General features: G+C 52.8%; 5 protein-coding genes across 5 annotated transcripts; 4 read left to right on the forward strand and 1 right to left on the reverse strand.

Annotated features, from left to right (window-relative positions):
* Nucleotides 1-516: 516 nt before the first annotated feature.
* On the forward strand, nucleotides 517-2,955 carry J4E90_002024 (uncharacterized protein; the record flags this gene model as incomplete). Its single annotated transcript, XM_051431608.1, has 3 exons — nucleotides 517-1,611; nucleotides 1,660-1,717; nucleotides 2,216-2,955. 3 exons carry the CDS (start codon nucleotides 517-519, stop codon nucleotides 2,953-2,955), a joined length of 1,893 nt encoding a protein of 630 aa, XP_051294742.1.
* Nucleotides 2,956-5,828: 2,873 nt separating this feature from the next.
* On the forward strand, nucleotides 5,829-7,859 carry J4E90_002025 (uncharacterized protein; the record flags this gene model as incomplete). Its single annotated transcript, XM_051431609.1, has 1 exon — nucleotides 5,829-7,859. One exon carries the CDS (start codon nucleotides 5,829-5,831, stop codon nucleotides 7,857-7,859), a length of 2,031 nt encoding a protein of 676 aa, XP_051294743.1.
* Nucleotides 7,860-8,633: 774 nt separating this feature from the next.
* J4E90_002026 (uncharacterized protein) lies at nucleotides 8,634-11,524 on the forward strand (the record flags this gene model as incomplete). Its single annotated transcript, XM_051431610.1, has 7 exons — nucleotides 8,634-8,765; nucleotides 8,819-8,885; nucleotides 8,947-9,208; nucleotides 9,263-9,427; nucleotides 9,483-9,661; nucleotides 9,714-10,764; nucleotides 10,816-11,524. The coding sequence occupies 7 exons, from the start codon at nucleotides 8,634-8,636 to the stop codon at nucleotides 11,522-11,524; spliced, it is 2,565 nt and encodes an 854-aa protein (XP_051294744.1).
* Nucleotides 11,525-15,476: 3,952 nt separating this feature from the next.
* J4E90_002027 (uncharacterized protein) lies at nucleotides 15,477-17,043 on the reverse strand (the record flags this gene model as incomplete). The annotated part of the gene is made up of 2 exons (XM_051431611.1): nucleotides 15,477-15,521; nucleotides 15,691-17,043. The coding sequence occupies 2 exons, from the start codon at nucleotides 17,041-17,043 to the stop codon at nucleotides 15,477-15,479; spliced, it is 1,398 nt and encodes a 465-aa protein (XP_051294745.1).
* An 817-nt stretch (nucleotides 17,044-17,860) lies between these two features.
* J4E90_002028 (uncharacterized protein) lies at nucleotides 17,861-18,349 on the forward strand (the record flags this gene model as incomplete). Its single annotated transcript, XM_051431612.1, has 2 exons — nucleotides 17,861-17,977; nucleotides 18,032-18,349. 2 exons carry the CDS (start codon nucleotides 17,861-17,863, stop codon nucleotides 18,347-18,349), a joined length of 435 nt encoding a protein of 144 aa, XP_051294746.1.
* Between the last annotated feature and the right edge of the window lie 560 nt (nucleotides 18,350-18,909).

Raw genomic sequence — 18,909 nt, forward strand, 5'->3', positions numbered from 1 at the left:
TACTCTCATAACGCTCATGTGTGTTAGCAGCGTGTGACCGGCAGATCACGTCTTTTACTCACCTGCGATTGTCAACTGCTATGCACTTTTGAGGAATACGGTCACTTTATAAGCTTGTCCAAGTATACCAACAGTGAGTGTGGCCTCGCAGTGTTCGATAAGATTACTGCCAAGCTCACCCGAACCTGATTCGTAGGCCTCTACCACCCTCATCCTCACATGGTTTTTCATCCCATGCGTCTTTGTCCCCGGCAGGACTCCTCTGCAACATCATGGTCTTCCCATTGGCTCCGCGACAGTGGAAACATTATACAATATGACTTCGGCGGAGCAAGACTCGCATACATTCCTCAGCATACTATCAATCAAGTCGCCTCCGACGAGAACATCAGAGCTGTCATTTCGTTCGACGATAGCCTCAGTGACTGTAGCTCCGATACCAAAAATGGTCTTATCACCAAGATTATCCTATCAGAGAGACGAGTGTTCGTCATCTGCATTCTGGGCAGGATCTCAATGAAGTATCTCCGGGTGTTGCTCGAAGAAGATCATGTTACGGACTCTGAACTTCCTATAGCAGAGAATAGGTTCACCTCAGGATTTGCAAATTCACCTTACCCCCTCGCAAGCTTCCTCCGCGCCCAATTCCGGCTGGAAGGTCTATCTCAGATGCCAGCACAGGGACGATTTCATCAGCAAATCGATGAAGCCCACACTGTCCCTATCTCCGTCAAAAGTCGCCTATACGATAGCTTACGGTCGAACGTCTACGAGATGCTGATCATGTTTCCCGGAACTAATTTCCCTTTACCCCCAGGCCAAGATCTCGTCATCAAGCAAGCATATTCGCACGCAACCGAATGCGGTACTGAACGCAAATTCCTCCAAGCGCTTGCCGATAACAACATCTCACATCCACATATTGTGACTTCCTACACTGGCTTTCAGTTCAGGACAGCACATTACGTCGTCAGCGAGCGCGGCTCAGGAAACCTTTTGGAGTTCATGACAAAGTATACTGACGGCGCTCAAGCAGGTCTTGACTATGACTGGGTTGTTCGTCAGTTCATGGGCCTCGCAGATGCTCTCTCAAAGATACACGGGCCTACTACGAAAGGTAATACTGGGCTTTACCGCAACATCGGACTCGACAACATCCTGGTCTTTGCCAAGAACGATATGAGCCTGCAAGACAGCACCCTGAAGTTCTGCGGCTGGAGTTATGCAAGAATGACTGCTAGAGAATCGAATGAAGAAACGAGTGAAGCATCAAGCGAACGAGCAAGCGACGAGTCGATTATTGGAACCTACAATGAACACAAACCGTCGGAGGTCATTCGTGGCTGGAACATCGCAGTATCTCGTGACATCGAGTGCCTAGGGCTGGCCTTTCTCGAAGTACTCGTATGGTTCCACGAGGGTGAGGTCAAGATGAGTAACTTCGTGGAGCAGCACCGATACCGTTGGAATGATACTGCTCCAGGAGGGATGAAGCTTGCACGTACCGTGCAGCAGAAGATAGAAGAGATTGGCGATAGAGGTGCTGAGTGGAAGACTCTGGTCGATATCATCGACCAAATGCTACATGTGGACGTGGTGAATACTAGCAGAGTAAGTGATGTAGTTACTGCTCTGGGCAGCCTCTTGGGCACTTAGTAGGTCGAGAACTCTTGGAAATGCGGGTTTGAAGGTCGCTCAGAGATCAAACACTTTTATGGTGAGTCTCATCCCGTTCATTCCGAGATGTTTCCTTTGTCCGTGCAGCTCTGGTTTACGGCAAGGGCAGGTTCACAAATCTTCAACTTGAATACTATATCCTCCATGCGATCATGACTCTTGTGAGTAATAGGCCCGTCAACTTCTCTCCTACACTGTAAATATCCTTTTCTATGATCGCGAGCGTCCAACAGGTCACATAATCTGTACTTCAATGGAATACCACCTTCACTTGCGTAACCAGACTCTTATCCACCCACAAACAACAATCACTTCAGATCCATGTGAGCTCACCATGAGTGCAGACTTGGTGTTTGGTGATTGTTGAATAACAGAGGTCATAAAGAAGCCCACTGGATGCTAAGCATCTTCTCTTCAATACCTCATTCCTTGTTCTATTTTCACCTCTCCTGTTTCATCATGGGAAAGCCTCTAAAGGACTACAATGATATAATGGCAGCGTGTAGGACCCGGCTGGTCACCAACACTACCACCGCAGAATTCGGCGACAAGACATTCAAATTCTTTCCGTTGACAACCATTCGGGAAGTTGCTTCTGCAAGCAGCGTCAGTGGTATTTTCCACTTCTCCGGGCTTGACACCAACGCGGTGTACGAACTGAAGAACAGGATCCGGTCAGGCGGTGAGCGTTTGTTTGCTCTCGCTATCTACTGCGGTCTCTCGCCACCTGACATGGTTTTCGTCTTGACAAACTACAATGATGATGCCCTTCCCTTCTCGCCAGACGACTGGCTTGGAACGACCGAAGAACAATCAGACGCAGTCTACAGTACTCTTTGCGACGCGCAATATCTCTTTGTTGTGCATGAGCTTCATGACTCTCAATACAGGGCCAATCTCACGGGTTGTGCCATTCCGATTGAATACAACAGCGCTGTCAAACCCGATATTGGCGAGGGATCCGGAGGGAAAGTCTACAAAGCCAGAATTCACAACAGCTGTGCTCCCTTTCTACGGGAGGCTCCGGGCCCCAATGACTTGTCTAGATACGTTGCACTCAAAGTCAGCAAATTTCGGCAAGATGCTGAGCGGGAATGCGATTTCCTCGAGACTTTGGCCCGTTCTCCAGGCTCACACGAGCACATCACTACGTTCTACACTGGTTTCGTATTCGAGGAGAAGATATATCTCGTCGCGGAGCTAGCGGTTGGTAATTTGGACGAGTTTATGGCGAAGTTCCCTGAACGCCGGGCTGTGAAAGATCTGGATCGTGAGTAGCTTTTGGCACAGCTCCGGGGCCTTGCGAGTGCTCTAGACGTTGTCCACAGTCATATGACATACCATCATCACGATATCAAGCCTACCAACACCCTAGTATTCAACGATGCTGCCGCTGACGTGAAACACAGACTGAAGTTCACGGACTTCGGCTCCGCAGGCTATGGCGGGGATCTCAGCGCGTTCGGACGTAGTGCAAAGTCGAAGATCAAAGGCAACACACCTACGCTACCACCGGAGACATACAACAACGGGTCAAGCTCTCGCCCACATGATGTTTGGTCGCTAGGATGTGTCTTCCTCGACATTTTGGTGTGGTATTGGAAAGGCTGGGAATATCTGAAGGAGTTTCGTTCCAGGGTGGAGGAAGAGAGCATAGCTTGGTGCTATTACACTGTAGATGATGGGAATGTGACGAGAACTGAGGCGGTTTCGGCTGCTCTAGATGAGCTTGGGCCGACTGAAACGGAACTTGTTCATGTCATACAGGACATGCTGGAGATCGACCCAGATTATCGACCGAACGCAGCCAGTGTGTTGGCGAGACTGGGCGCGGTAGATTAGCTGTTACATGGACTCGGATACCCAGCTGAGAAGGACTTTACAAATCCTTGACATATACACCCGTTACCGTTCCATGTTTTGATCCATTTGAAATGTTCCAGAGGAAAAGCATCTTTGAGAGGCAAGTTTAGCGTTGGCACTTGTCGAATGAGCTCACTCCCAAGATGCGAGTAGGATGACCGTATGGTGTGGCGCGTCTGAGAATCACCACACTCCACCTGGGCATGCCCGAGCTGTTAGTCTTATGCTAGATTTATCGATCGAGCTAATTCTGAACGGATCAGACTAGTCCATGCAGTGTACAGCAACCAACAGTGTGGCGTATGCACACCCGGACACGAGAAATGGCATCCTTTTTGAGATCGCACAACAAACCTTTTGACGAACTACGTGTCTATGAGCCTACTCGGTTCTATCCCACAGAGATGAGATATCCTTGGCTGATTCGGTACGGCTCGTGGCAGTGGTGACTGTTCGTATGGCGCAAGCGTGCGTACGGGTGAGAGCTGCACGTAGAAGGATGCTCGATTTGCATCATGCTCGGAATACGAAAACGGCGCATTCAGAGATTGTACCATGTGAAAGACCGATTGCCGGTGGTTGCTGAAGCTTAAAAAGCTGCGTCGTTCTCGAGATACGCTGTAAGGTAGCCTGCTTGGTGGCCACGAATAGATATATTCCTTTGACCGGAAAATTGCAGTACGGCTGATGTTCTAAGGCGTCCCGTTCATGTTTGAAACTCGTTGTATTTATCCGTTCTGATACCTGGACGAGACCGGACGGCTGAAGAATAACGAAGTGAATCAATCAATCTGCTTCACCTCGCAGCAGCGGTTGATAGGTATCTCGCCGAAACTGCGCGAAGACCCGAAGAGCAGCGACCCCTCTCGCTGCCTCGATACTGGCCTGAACGTATTCCCGGCCTTCGTGACGTCCCGATCGCGAGAAAGTAGTCTCATGATGAGCTAGTCATCAGATATCGACGATGTAATGCTCCAGCTGGTGGGGTGGACCTAGGTTGCACTGCATTTTGGTGTCGGAAAATCCAAACCCGACGTTGACGAGGCGATCGAGGTCTCGTTAGACCGTCTGCACCTACGCCTCCTCCAGGTTGCCGGCTAAAGTCGTAGTGATGAAACGGAGCCTCAACTGGTGCCGAGCCTAATGTTGGTATATTGCGGTACTGCCCTTTGATGACATGTTGAGCTGCGTGTAGGAAACATGATGCCGATGCTGTCCACGGAGGTTGTCGATGGCTGTAGTGGATGCACAGTTTTCTGGTCGATGTCTGGGTAATAACACCACTTGTGCAAATTTCCTGCTCTTTCCGAGAGATTGCGGGCACAGGTCTCTACACGAGATACGCCGGTGGTCCATTACTCCACTACTCTCGAGCGCGGGATGCCGCTCATGGTTAAGCCGATAGGGCTGAAGTTTGCGATGCGACGCCTCCACTGTACTGCGGGTGCAGCCTCGTGCAGTTCCAGAGCCAGCCTCGCACAAGCGGTGCGCCTATGGGGAGTACCGATATACGCCTATCCGAATACCAAGCTCGTATCTGTGGTGTTGTTGCTGGGCATTTCAAGCCTCGAGGCGTAGATATGGTATTCGGTTGTCGCCTCAGGCCTTGGATGTCACTACGACAGACGCTACCCCCCATTCTCCACCAATCCCCACAGATTCGCGTCAGCAATAGACGAAGGCGATGGAGGTGATATACTTGGCGCACGAATACCTTGACTGATGGCAAATCAAGTGATTGGTGCGAAATTGGCGGCTTTTGCGACGGTATGGCGAGTCTACGGATAAATTCGAGCTCCAGCTATCGGCGAGCGCACCACGGTGCCCGCGCTGGTCCGTTCACTATCCTACTGCCCCGAGCAAGCAACGCCTAGTGGCCTTCCTAACGGCATATTCACCGTCCAGCCATAGGACGGCTTTAGAGCCAACAGACGCGCGGGTTTTACGGAAGCTTGGTGCTTCCATCTGCTCTTGACATGGTACTATCTCACTATCTTCAAACCTCACACACATCGCGATTAAATCCAGACCTGGTCCTGCATCCCACCACCCCACGGATGAATCTACAGCGCTCAGTCTGAGACGTCTGTATTTCTCCAGACACAGCCCCCACCACCGCCTCATACTTTTCGACGTTTCGGAAATGGTAGCGACGGTTGCCGGAGTCCGCCAGTTGTATACCGCCCGTCGCATTCTCGCCGAGATCCAGCATCGCATCAACGGCTTCAACACGTACGGTTAACACTACTAAGCAGAACAGCGCACAACTCTACTCACCCATGGCCACCATGGTGCAAACCGGGAGCGTGACCACCTCCCGTCTCAAGGAAGGCGCGGTCATAGACGTGCAGGAGATCCCGAACGGCGCCCGGCCGGCGCTGCTGATCCTGCATAATGAAGGCGAGGAGGACATTGTAGGCATCTTTGCGGATGTCCTGGGCCAGAAATGGGAGTCGGCGACATCCATGGACGAAGCGCTGGCAGGACCACGGGAGACGGTTTACGGGCTAAGCAGCGGGCTGGCCAAAACGCAACTGGACGCTTGGGACCGCTCTAGGCTGTTGATTAACACACATCGAGTGGACGGCGGTCATGAACTGGACGAGAGCATCACCGACCGATGCGACTACGAATACCTCTACACGCGCGCGCCCTTTTTCCGTCGCGACGTGTCGCGATACCTCTCTTTTGTCCTGGGCCAGATCGGGCCCCACCGTGACCTCACCAAGAAGGCGCGCACGACGCTGATATCGACGACGTTCCCCGATGTGCACGCTGCACTTCCCAATCTTGACATTCTGTCGGTCGGCGCGGACGCCATCGAGATCCGAGTCGACCTGCTGGAGGAGCCCCTACCAGATGGAACGGTCAGCAAGATACCCAGCTTGAAGTATGTCGGCGAGCAAGTCATGGTGCTGCGTCAACGCACGGAGCTGCCAATCATCTTCACTACGAGGTGCACCAAGGAAAATGGCCGGTTCCCCATGGACGACCCCTCCCTGTTCTACCGATACCTTGCGCGCGCGATACAATGGGGTTGCGAATACATTGATGTGGAATTGTGGCTGCCAGAGGAGATTAGGAGGAAGCTGGCCGAGAACAAGGCGTGCACCAAGATCATCTCGGCGTTCCACGACTTTTCGGGCAGCTTCAAGTGGACCTCGCCTGAAACACAGCGCCTGTTCGAGATGGGAGCGGTGTATGGGGACATTGTCAAGATGTACGCACTGGTCAATTCGATGCAGGAGAACTACGAGCTGGAATATTTCCGATCGACTATTCAAGCCAAGTATCCTCATCCTCCCTTCTCTGGCCTCAATATGGGCCCCATGGGCCAGCTATCAAGGACGCTGAACAAAATATTCACCCCGATTACTCATCCACTGTTACCCATGATTGCGGCACCTGGCCAACTAAGCGCAGCCGAAATTAACGCAGCGCTCCACACAATGGGCCAGATGCCTAAGCAGGACATCTACGGCATCGGCAGTTTTCGATCAACGTCGCAAGCCATGTTCTTTGAGAAGTGTTTCAACGAGCTTAGTCTGCCACATTCATTCGGTTTTGCAGAAAGAGCCCCGAAGGCTTCGATCGAGCACATCCTCCGACGCAACAACTTTGGCGGTGCCTACATCAACCCGCCATTGGCAGCCTCGGCGCCGTACCTGCCTTCCCTTTCGAATGCTGCTCGGGCCATCGGACAAGTTGATACAGTGTTAGTGCCCCCCGGGACCGGCAACGCCTCCTTCATAGGAGACAACACACGGTGGAAGGGTATACGTGCGACACTGACTCGCGACTTTGTCCCATCGGCGTACAGTGGACAGGCAGCATTGCTGCTCGCCAGTAACGAGGCTGATGCGTCGGCGTCGATATTCGCACTGAAAAATCTAGGGATCGGGCCTATATATACCATAGGGTTCAAGTCCCACGGGCCCTTATCTACTGACGTGTCACCGGTACGATCGGTAGAGGATGTGAAGCGCCTGCAGCAGCCATTCGTTATCATCTCGGCTCTGCCTGCTGAGAAGTCGCTACTGGTGGTGCCCCTGCTGAAGCACTACAGGGTTGGCGGAAGGAATGGAAGCCCCAACGGACATGGGTGCACAGGAACGAAGGCTGCAGGCAAGGTGTTCGTCGACTTGGCCAGCGGGCCCCGAAAGGCCGACCCGTTGGCAATCGCGACGTCGGCGGGATGGACAGCGTATGGCATTGCGGACGTCTCAGCGTGGACGACGGTTGAAACGATCCGGAAGCTCGTGGGGCAGAACGTGTGTTATGACTTTGTGCGTCTGGCGTCCGGAAGGGGGCATTTTTAAATCAGCAATTAGCAATTCGCAATGTACATTTGATGATTGATACGTCTTCACATGCGGCGTGATAGCAGCGAGGCAGCCGTGGCAGCCAGGGATGGCGGGTGGTGGACGGGGCCCTCGTGGAAGCTGTAACCGGGGACGGGGCAGCAGCTAGCACTAGGGCGGGGCACGTGATTGGGCGGCGGGCGATACCCCAGATTTTCTAGAACACATTGGTGCAGTCCGGCGCTACAGGCTGCAGCTACGCCGAGACGAGCTGGGTGCGTGCGACGGGCGCAATCTACGTGCCAAATTGCCAGTAGCTGCATGCATGGCTGAGAACCGAGGCACGGTGCGCCGTCTGGGACGGCATGCGATGGGCGATTTCCTGACGTGCGGCTAGCCTCTTACCCCAGTGGCCTCATGATGGCCGTGTTTTTGCTACTCGACTCGGCCCAACGGTTCCAAGCCTCGCTCGTCTGCATGGGCTGCTCTACCGCGCATGGCTAGATACCCCGAGATCGTCGTCACGCGTCCAAAGCTCCCCAGCGGTTCCATCACTACCTCTTCCTAGTCACTGCACACGCTGAGTCGCATCCGAGTGGGCGCGCACTCCCGCCAGAGCAAGCCTCGCCGTCCGCGCACCCCCTGCCTGTCTCCACTGCCATAGGCCTTAATTTGAACCTACATCTCACGCCGTGCTGGGGCGTGCTTTCTTCTTCCTACCGTCCAGTTCGCTATCATCAAGACCACTTGCAGCCAGAGAATGCTTCTGGTCCACCGCCCTGTAGCGTCGCCATGTCCACCGAAGTTTCCCAGTCACTGGCCGCAATGGCAAGGCCGCAGATTGGCATCGACCGACTACCCGCCCGCCGCGTCTCCAACGAGCCCCGCGAGGCCATGAACTGCAAAAGCTGTCGAAAGCGAAAGGTAGTGCCTGTCTGCTTTTTTTCGTCATGGCCACGTGCTAACCCAAATTCAAGATCAAGTGCAATCGCACACGCCCGACCTGTGAAGCCTGTCAAGTGTTCAACTGCCCGTGTATATACGGTATGCTCCACCCGCAACACTACGCGCGTGCATCCAAACATGGACTGACAGCCACTTCCAGACGCTGTTCCCAAGAAGAGAGGCCCCAAGACCGACGTTCTCGAGGCCCTCTTGAAACGTGTCGACGGCCTGGAAAAGCGCTTGGTTTCCGAAGGCAAGAGCGATGACCCAACCGAGTCCGACCCCACCTCCCAGGACAACACCACCTCAGCCGACGTCAAACGAAAAGATCTCGCATCCTCACAATCGCCGCATGCGTCCTCGCCCCGTCGCGCGAGTGGCACCAACCATGCAAACCAGTTGATGTCGCCCATCGAGCCAAGGTACCTACTAGCAGCCTCCCGTGCTCGCCCCTGCACATTGCTAACAGCATCTAGTATACAGTCCCCGACCCTGGCTCCTGACCTACTTCTAGACACCTATTTCGCCAGAATCCATGGAAAGCCCTACTACATCCTGGACGAGTCGACCACGAGACAGCGACTGCAGGCCAATCAGCTTCCCGGCCACTTAGCCTATGCTATTTACGCCGTGAGTGCCAGGTACGATTCGCCCATCCCTGAGTATTCTTGATCACAATTAATATATGTACCCCAGATATGCACCCCACTTCGGAGGATACAGCTCTGCAGTGCGCATCGGGCAAGAGTATGCCCGTCGCGCTCGGCTGGAACTCGAGATAGATGAGCCCTCTATCGAAACCTTGCAGACGCTCATGCTCCTCTCGCAAGCAAGCTTCCAGCTGGGCAAGGGCAAGAAGACCTTCATGCTGCTAAGTACGAAGTCACTACTATCCACACTTTGTGCAAGACTAACTCCGTTCTCAAGATTCTGCCATCAGCATGGCCTTTGCGCTCGATCTGCATCGCGAACTACCGACCGGCATCAAGGTCACACCCGCCGAACGCGAAGGACGACGCCGGCTCTTCTGGTCATGTTACCTCATGGACCGCTTCGCTGCAACCGGCTCTAAGCGACCCTCGTTAATTGCGGATGAATCGATTGTGCTACGATTACCGAGCTGGCAGCTGCACTCTGGCGCAATGCTAATAGACGGAGACTACTTTCCAAACGGATGCAATTTGCAGTTCATGGGCGGCACTGGAAAAGGTGGACAAGGAAGCATGGGTATGCTCATTGGCATAGCTCGCATCCTGGGTATAACAAACCGCTACCTTGCAGCGGGTGGTGTTAAAGGCGATTCACATTTCCCTTGGCACTCATTATCCAACCTATCCAAAATCCGCCAAGAACTCGACATATGGGCATCGGAGACGCAGGACACGTTCACCTCTATCGAAGCGCTCTTTGGCCAACCCGACAGCACCATACTTGTTCTCAGCAAGTTGATCTACCATCTCATACATTGCCTCATCTACCGGCCTTTCCTCCCTGTGGACCTGGCTGAGCTGTCCGGGACCTCGCAGCACCAACCCTGGCAAATAGAAGCGACCAACTTATGCTTTCTTCATGCCAACGCAATTGCCGAACTCGCCGAGATAGGAAGGGCCTCTTCCATTATAGATTGGCCAGCTTTTGTCGGCTATTGTATATGCACGGCTGGCACCATTCATGTACATGGAGCACATTACCCAGGAAGAGAAGGAGAGGTTTTCTCTGTCAGTGCAGAGTTTCTGTCTCGAGAGATGCAGCAGCTATCCGAGCTTCGATTCGTTTGGGCTGGGGCCCAGCACCAGCGCGACACGCTGCAGACCATCTACGGATGTCACACAGAGCTAGTCCAGTCGTTGGCGAGCAATCCCATGCGCTATGCGCCAGTCTTCCAACTTGAGGATTTCTTCGACAGATATCCGGGCCAGGTCTTCGACGGAGCGCACATTACGTTTATGGATATTGCGGTCGAATCCATTCAAGAAGGGTAGAGAGCCAGGCCTTTCCCTACATGTTCATAACGCTAATAATCTAGTAGCCTTGCCACTTTTAACATCGAACAACGAAACAACATGTACATGACCAGCGGCGTCATCGGGAACGCTCAGGGCTACCAAAAGCATTCCGCACCCTCACAACAACCACAATACTCCAACGCACACCCGAACAAGAGAAGGAGAGCCACGACTTCATCCTCGAAACCCCAAGCCCAACCACAAGCTATCCCCCCAACACCCACATCAGCCACTCATCCTCCAACTGTCCATACTCACCGACCGTCGGATGCTGGTACCTCGGAGTCAAACTCGAACCCAAGCCCGGGAGACTCTAGAACACATCCTAATGACTCCGGTGCACGACCTTACACCCCACCATTGCCAAACAACTCCCTGAATCCACCGAATGCTAACGGTGGCGGACTTACTCTTCCATTCTCGCCGAACTTCTCGTTTTCTCCATTGCCGCAGTTTGCGAGTCTGGCGCCATCACCGGTGTCGCGTGCAGCGAACCTCCACCAAAACCAGGATAACAACCATGCAATTCATTTCGACCCTATGCTGAGCATGCCGACGCCGTACGAGCAGCACCCGACCCCCGGCGCAGGGAGCACATCGGGCACATCGGTGCACACAGACCCTGACAGCAAGGACCCTTTCCTCAGCTTGCTGGAACAACTTGCCGAGAACGAAGTCAGCAGGGGCGGTCCAAGCGAGCTGGACTTTTTCTTGAGCGGACAGAGCACCTGAGCTTACTGCCGCTTGCGCCGAAATCAAGGCGGCGAAGTATGAACTCCCGCAATATCACAGCGGAACCGCGGAACGACCGTGCCACGATCATCACAAGGGTTTAAATTTGGTTGTGTCTTCATTTCACAGTACATTTTGTAGTAGCTTCGAGAGCTATCGTTTACGGCTCATCATCGACCGGCTTGGTCCGGTCCGGGGTCTTGCAATCAAAACCAGCGCGGCGCAAAACAGAAGGAGTCGGAATACAGGAAGGCTAGCTTCACAGCCTAGGATCTACGGAAAACGAATGTCACGGCCGCCATATGTAAAAATGTATAATATCATCAATAACAATTGAGCAGGTGCTCTCAGAAGAGCAATCGATAGCAGTAAGTGCCGTCAGCTCCACATGGATCAGACAATCGTCAAACGAGTACCACCACCTTGCGGACAAGGTACCGTTGGTTTCCTTAGACGCCCACACCAGAACCCTAGTGTCGGCGTCGAAGTGGAGGCCCGTATTGAGTGCTGTGTGTCATGACGGAGAGCGGCCTCGGTGCCTTTATCGGCAGCTCAGCCGCTAGAGTGCGGAAGCAGGCCATATCGAGTCAACGTGCAGGGTGACGGCTTGGTGTTCGCGTTGACGCTAAGCATACCCCGGTTCGATGCGCATTAGCGGTGTATCTCGCATACGAGTAACCCGGGGTTCGGCGCTGTCATGGGGGATCTCCAAACACTCGTACCCCAGGGACCTGCCTTGCTTGGGTGAGATGGTCATGAATAGCATCAGATCAAAACACACCACCTCCTTTCTAGCTGTCTAGAACACTGATTGACACGGAGCGGTGAGTCCGTAGCATGATTCTGGACGCTCGACGCAGGCACGAGGTGTCTGTGCTATGCAGGTCATAGCCGTTTTGGCCTTCCTCTCCGCCGCACTACAGCACAGCAAATGTCTCCACACCGTGGCTTGCAAAAGTGTGTGCGCTTGTAGAGTGCGAATCCGGGGAGCATCGAATCCTTCGTGACGTTAACGCGGAGAACGCGCTTCCGGTGCCTAATGTGCCTACCGACAAAAAATAACGTTTAGGTGCGATGAATCGTCGTCACCGCCGAACCACGTTCTGGAAGGCACAAACTGCCACTCACATGGGCGGAAAGGCGTTCGCGCCACAGGAGACAGCTGCTAGGAACCAGGTTGCTGGCAAAACTCTAAGTGGTGGAACCGAGATTCTCCGCTTTACAGCATTGCGGCATCTACTGCAGGGTCCATTAACGAACGAGAATGATGATATTGTTGGAACGTCAGCAAAGTTCATTTCCTGTCACAAGTCATTTCGTGTGAAGAAGGTGTGCTGGCTAGCTAGTAGCTTAGTTGCGATAGGTTGCAAATGTGGGTCCGATGGTGCCGGTGGTAATGCACGGTGAAGATTCGGACAGCATGCTAGATGATGGATAGGAAGCCACCCCGCGAAAAGCTCCAAGCGAAGGCGGGGAGGACCCGTTGGTCCTTTGCTGTCAGTGCAGGTGCCAGGGCTGAGCGGCAAATGAAGTGGGAAATGAGCTTGTGATGAGATTTGGCAAACTCGCATGATCCAGTCGCTAGCGATTGCAGTTTCACCCCTGCTCACAGCTGCAACATCCTTTACGCCAACCTGAGAACAGGGGTGGAACGGCGCAGGCAAGACTAGTCGACATCAGTATCGGCAGTAGTATCACTCAGAGGTATGTGGGAGTGTGTGGGACAACAAATGAGCCATGATTTGGATAGACACCTATAGACCTTGTACGAAAGGATATCAAGAACCTACCGAACAACTATGGGAGGTGGCTTTTACTTAAACCTGCCGATACGGATTCGAATGGGATCTTGTTCGAATCTCCGCTATGGTAGGCTACTTGGTGAGCTGCGAGATTGAGTTGTTTCAATACACAACACGATACAAGATACTTTCTACACATCGAAATGCTAACAAATGTATAGAAATAGATTGAGCGAGGATGAAATGGGTGGGCTATAGGGAGTTTCAGATTCCATTGTGAGTACTGTAACTATATAATCCCGCAGGAAGCCCCCTTGTCGTTAATACTGGGCGTGATGGAACTTAAATGGTCATCGGCTCCCGGTTCTGGTTGTCCTTTCGATTGCGTCGCGTCTGTTTAGACTGCATGAGACTGGCATGTCGTAAACCAACTTCAGGGTGACTTGCTCAGCTTGCTTGAAGGTCGCCTATAAAGTCTGTTAGATCTTGAATTCAAGCAAATGCTGGGCTACTCACGTTTAGCATTGAGAAGTGCAAGCAGAATCCCTCCATATCCCGCCAGCCTGTTGACAATTGGCCTGACTAGGAGTATCTGCGCATCCATTACTCCCTACGAAAGTACAGCACCCGGCATTAACCGTTGCAGCCGTAATGGCAGTTACAAGTAGAAAACTGAAGAACTGTCGAAGCATCTTAGGAATGATTATTGAGGTGAACGAAATCTGTTGGTATGTTTTGCGTTGGTAGATATTGGGTGAGGATACTGAGGTAATTCTAGATGGACTAGAGCTTGAGATATATAGATAGGTCACCTCTTTCTCACTTGGCTCGGAACCTCGCGGACATTGTAGGGCCGAGTACTTAGATACAAATTTGTTAAGTGAGGGAGAATACCCTTCTTGGCTTTGTATAGGCACGTCATTCAGCTTACATATACCTAGTAGACGGAAAAGTACAGAAATCCGCTACTATTACGGATTGTGCAAACGATTGTAAAACGTCAAAAAGACTTGCTCTCCAAGCTACGAGAGCTTAAAGCAGGTCTATAAGGCCTTAACCGAACTCTGCTCTAGCGGCCTGCGTGTTTCTGGTGAAGCTGTGACAGAGAACTGGCTGAGCGAGAGCTTACGGCAGCTCGGTGGTATCGCGGTACATTAGGTACGCCGATGTTGCAGCTGTGGGCAGGGGCTAAACTGCAATCGCTAGCGACTGTGACGAGCGCCAGCCACGCAACGAAAGCTGTCAGTCTGCCAACTACTCACCTAAGTAGCTAGTCGCTGTTTCAAATTGATTACATTACAACCCTTGTCGTTGTAGATTGCGACGTTGAGGTGTGATGGATGAGGTGTACGTAGTAGTTATACGTCTAAGCATGTATCGCACCCGACACCCAGGAACGCCGCTGACTAGAACAACTCTAGAAAGCGATGGCCTGACCTATACCACACGTTAATATGAAGCGTATCGTCCACCTACCAGGGTCGCAAAATCGATATGAAGATCGACTATGATCATCCATCTCCATGCCACGCTTCGGGTAAAATCACGCTACGAACGTCGACCCTCTTTGCCTTGCTCACGTATGAGCAAGACTCAGGCACGCGCACGTGTACTGTACACGTAGCAATCGCCCTTGTACACACACACCACGAGACGAGAAGCTGCTCGAGTCAATCCTCACCCTGCATGCTCACCGTGCAACGGGCGTTTGGCCAATTTGCCCGTTGCAAAAGCCACCGGCTACAATGTGCCATCGGCGTGCAGTAGAGCCTTTTTGCACGGTCGCTCGCTAAGACCCCGGATTCACGTATAGCGTATCGCGCGTGCATTAGTTTCGGTTTGACGATAGGACCCTTTGGTAGTTGATGACGGGTAGGACCTGTGATGGCGGGGGAACAAGCTCTCTCCAAGGTCTTGGGGCTGCAGGGGCTCATGTCAGAGGGGTCAGAAGGTCTGGTGCATGTTGGTATTGAACTCCGAGGAGGTGTGGGTGTGGTTTTTGATTCGTCGTATTGTACTGCATCGGTGTGGCACAGTGGTGAGATACAAGTTTGTCATGCGAAGCAGGTTCGGGGGACAATGCGTTATGAGTGCGAGTGTGCAATTAGCTAGATGATTCTTTCGACTCCTCTGATCTTTGCCACTATGGGCTATCCCCTCTAATCTATACAGTATCATGCGTCGGACGACTATGCAAGACGCCAACCGGTCTAAGTCATGGTGACGAGTTCTTCGGCCGACACGGGGTGGATAGCCTGCGGGAGAAGCACATGTTAGCATCCATGTCCTCAAACGCCGATTGCACAATGCCGTTCCTTTCCCCCGCAAACGTGGCAGCTGCAGCAGTCGACAGCCGATGCATTGCCGCTTATGCATGCACGGATGCACGACGAAACGGGGATGGAAGGTTGGGTGATTACTTACCACACAGTTGTCAAAGTCCTTCTTCGTGGCACCCATCCTGATCGCCACACCGAACCCTTGCAGGATCTCGCTGCTTCCCTGTCCCAAGATATGCAGACCGACGACCTTCTCGTTTTCGCCCGCGCAGATGATCTTGTAAGCTGTGGGCTGCTTCTCATCGGGGTCCATCATAGCGAAGTACATAGCCTTGAATTCGGTCTTGTAGATTCTGATCTTGTCGCCGTACTTCTCGCGGGCCTCGGGCTCCGTTAGACCGATAGAGCCGATCTCTGGGTGGGCAAAGACGACAGAGGGAATGTTCTCGTATTCGAGGTGTGCCTTGGGCTGGTTGTTGAACAGGCGGTCGGAGAGGCGTCTTCCAGCGGCGATGGCGACGGGGGTGAGTTCGAAACCGCGATCACATACGTCACCGATGGCGTAGATGTTGGGGATAGAGGTGTTTTGGTACTCGTCGGTCACGATGTGGTTCTTGTCGTTGAGCTTGATGCCGAAGTCCTTGATCTTAAGATCTTCAATTTCGGGGTCACGTCCAGTTGCGAAGAGAACTTCTTCGACCTCAACGGTCGACTCATTTTTTGTCTCGTTGTTCTGGTAGGTGACGCGCTTCATGCCGTTGCCAATATCCTCAACCTTTGTAATCTGTGTACCCTTGTAGAGGTTGATGCCCTGACGCTCGTACTCTTGAGTTACGGTATCTTGGATCATGGGGTCGAAGGTTCGGAGGAGCTTGTCGCCGCGGATGAAGAAGTGTGTTTTCGAGCCGAGTGCGTGAAGCATGCCAGTCATCTCGACACCGATGTATCCAGCGCCACTCGTTGCGATGCTCTTGGGTTGCTTCTCGAGATCGAAGAAGCCGTCACTGCTAATGCAGAGTTCCTTGCCAGGGATATCGGGTAGCTTCGGTCGTCCACCGGTCGCGATGAGGATATGCTTCGCCTTGATGCGCTGGGAGCCTCCATCATGAAGCGCGACCTCGACTTCGTCCTTGGCCACAAACTTCGCGCGCCCTCTGAAGTGCTCAATCTCGTCCTTGTTCAGGTTGTTCTCGTAGATGCCGTTCAGTCGCCTGACGTAGTCGTCTCGCTTCTTCTTGAAGTATGGCCAGTCGAACTCTGGTACCCCGCCAACCTTGAAACCGTATGCGGGCGCATCCTTGAAGGTCTCGGCAATCGCTGCTGCGTTCCAAGTAACCTTCTTCGGCACACAGCCGACGTTTACGCAGGTACCTCCGTATCGTGAAGATTCGATCGCGATGACTTTTGCGCCGTGTTTGGCAGCTCGTCGTCCAGAGGCGATACCCCCACTACCAATTCCGATTACCAGGTAATCGCACTCCTTGGGTTGCGACGACATGGTGATTCTTGAGGTGGAGAAGTGAGACGAGAGGTTTGATAAGCGTGCGGATGCCACTGCGGTTTGTGAAGGGCGGAAGTGCGTTCGGAGGAGAGAAGTTTGTCCTGGAGATGGAGGGGTAATGGTACGGAGACTCGTCGAGAGAGCTCGCAGTCTAAATGTAGCTGTTCTTTGCATTAAAGATGCAGCGCGGCCGAAGGCGGATACTTATGGAGTACGTCAGAATAAATAGATTCCAAAGCTACTACTGCATTCAGAGGCTGGATTGGACGACTTAAGTAATCCAACCACGCAGGTGCGGTACCTAGGTATGCGGTATGGCTGCTTTCTGTGCAGGCTAGAAGTTCCAGACCGGGGACGAATAAGACAATGCCTGCAACTATCACGCAATGCTATCTCAGCGACCGACGTGTGTCGCTTGGTAATGCTGCGATTTAAGATTTTGCGATTATGGGAGCAGCCGGCGATGACGCGACCTCGGCCTTACGCGTGCGGACATCCCGGAGGCGCATGCGCTAAACCGCTTCCGATAGCTACTTCGATCATCGCTTCCAGGCCAGCCCACCTGCGACACACGACTCCACGCAACTTCAGGTCGGTCAAGTCAATTGAAGCTCGACAGATGTTGGTAGGAAACCATGCCAACCTATGAGAGTGGTTCAAACTTTCTCGGATCCTGAATCCTGAATCCTGAAGCGTCGACAGTCACCCAAAGAGATCAGACCATCCCCACCACGGACCTTGCGACATTGCCGAGTGTCGCACTCTCAACTGAAAGCCTTCACACCCACTTTCACGTAACTCAACCACCCTCGTCATGGGTGGCAGGCTTTCCATGCCGAAGGCGGCCGATGGCATGAGCGAAACCTCCAAGCCGACGTCGGCCAATGCGCGAGCGCGTCTTTCACGAGGCGGAGGCATCATCAATGGCCGTGTAAGAGGCTTCTTTCCAGATTTGTAGCTCGCCCCGTCGTCTAACACGTTCCAGACCGTCATGGCACCTTTAGCCGCCCTCACCATGGCTGGCCTCCTCTTCGTATATGCCCGGACGTCGATACGCGCGGCGAAGCTCAACGCGAAGAAACATCGCGAGGCAGACGGCGGGCAAATCAGTTGGCACAAGGAGAGCATGAGGCGGCATGGTCAGATGGACAGGCTGGACGATGATAGAGGGACATTCAGCGAAGCTCTTATGGGAGACATTCGTAAGAAGAAACAGCAGAAGGTCGAGGAGAACCAGAAAGCGCCAGTAGAGAGGTCCGAGAACGACGCTGAACTGAGGAAGATCATGGGAAAGAAGGACTGATTCCCGAGGGACAGGCAAAGCTCTGGCGGAAGCAACGCAAGAGAGTCATTCAATAGGCCATGAATTTATGGCCAAGGACAAATTCTATGGAAAGACATGTCAACCTCTCAATTTATGTGTCTACGAACTGGATAGATTGTTGAACGAAAAAAATAATCATCCCATTCGTTGCTGTGTAGAGACTAGAAATGTACCATGCTGCTAATGAAGCTGTACGCGAGTACATTTAGCGGCTAAGGCGTTCACCGGTTTGTGCAGCATTGTCCAACACCAGCAGAGAGGTAAGCTTGGGTATAGCAGAACTTAAGTCGATCTACGAACACGGTCCGCGGCCGGTAGTGTCTTGTCACACGCACCCGTAGCAGATTCACCTCTACTCAGGTATGCAGTCTGTTTGATCACAGGCAGCGAAAGCTTAACTGTAGCAATGCGCCGAAGTAACACAGCATGACATGATACACAATTTCACAGCGAAACACATGCGCTCGAAAATGCTAGCTGCCGTAATGATGAACTGTGATTTGCCAAAGCTACAGACATGGATGTGTTAAGCTCCACAT

This window comes from Alternaria incomplexa (assembly GCF_024043165.1).
Source record: "Alternaria incomplexa strain BMP 0042 chromosome Unknown scaffold_2, whole genome shotgun sequence".
NCBI lineage: Eukaryota > Fungi > Ascomycota > Dothideomycetes > Pleosporales > Pleosporaceae > Alternaria > Alternaria incomplexa.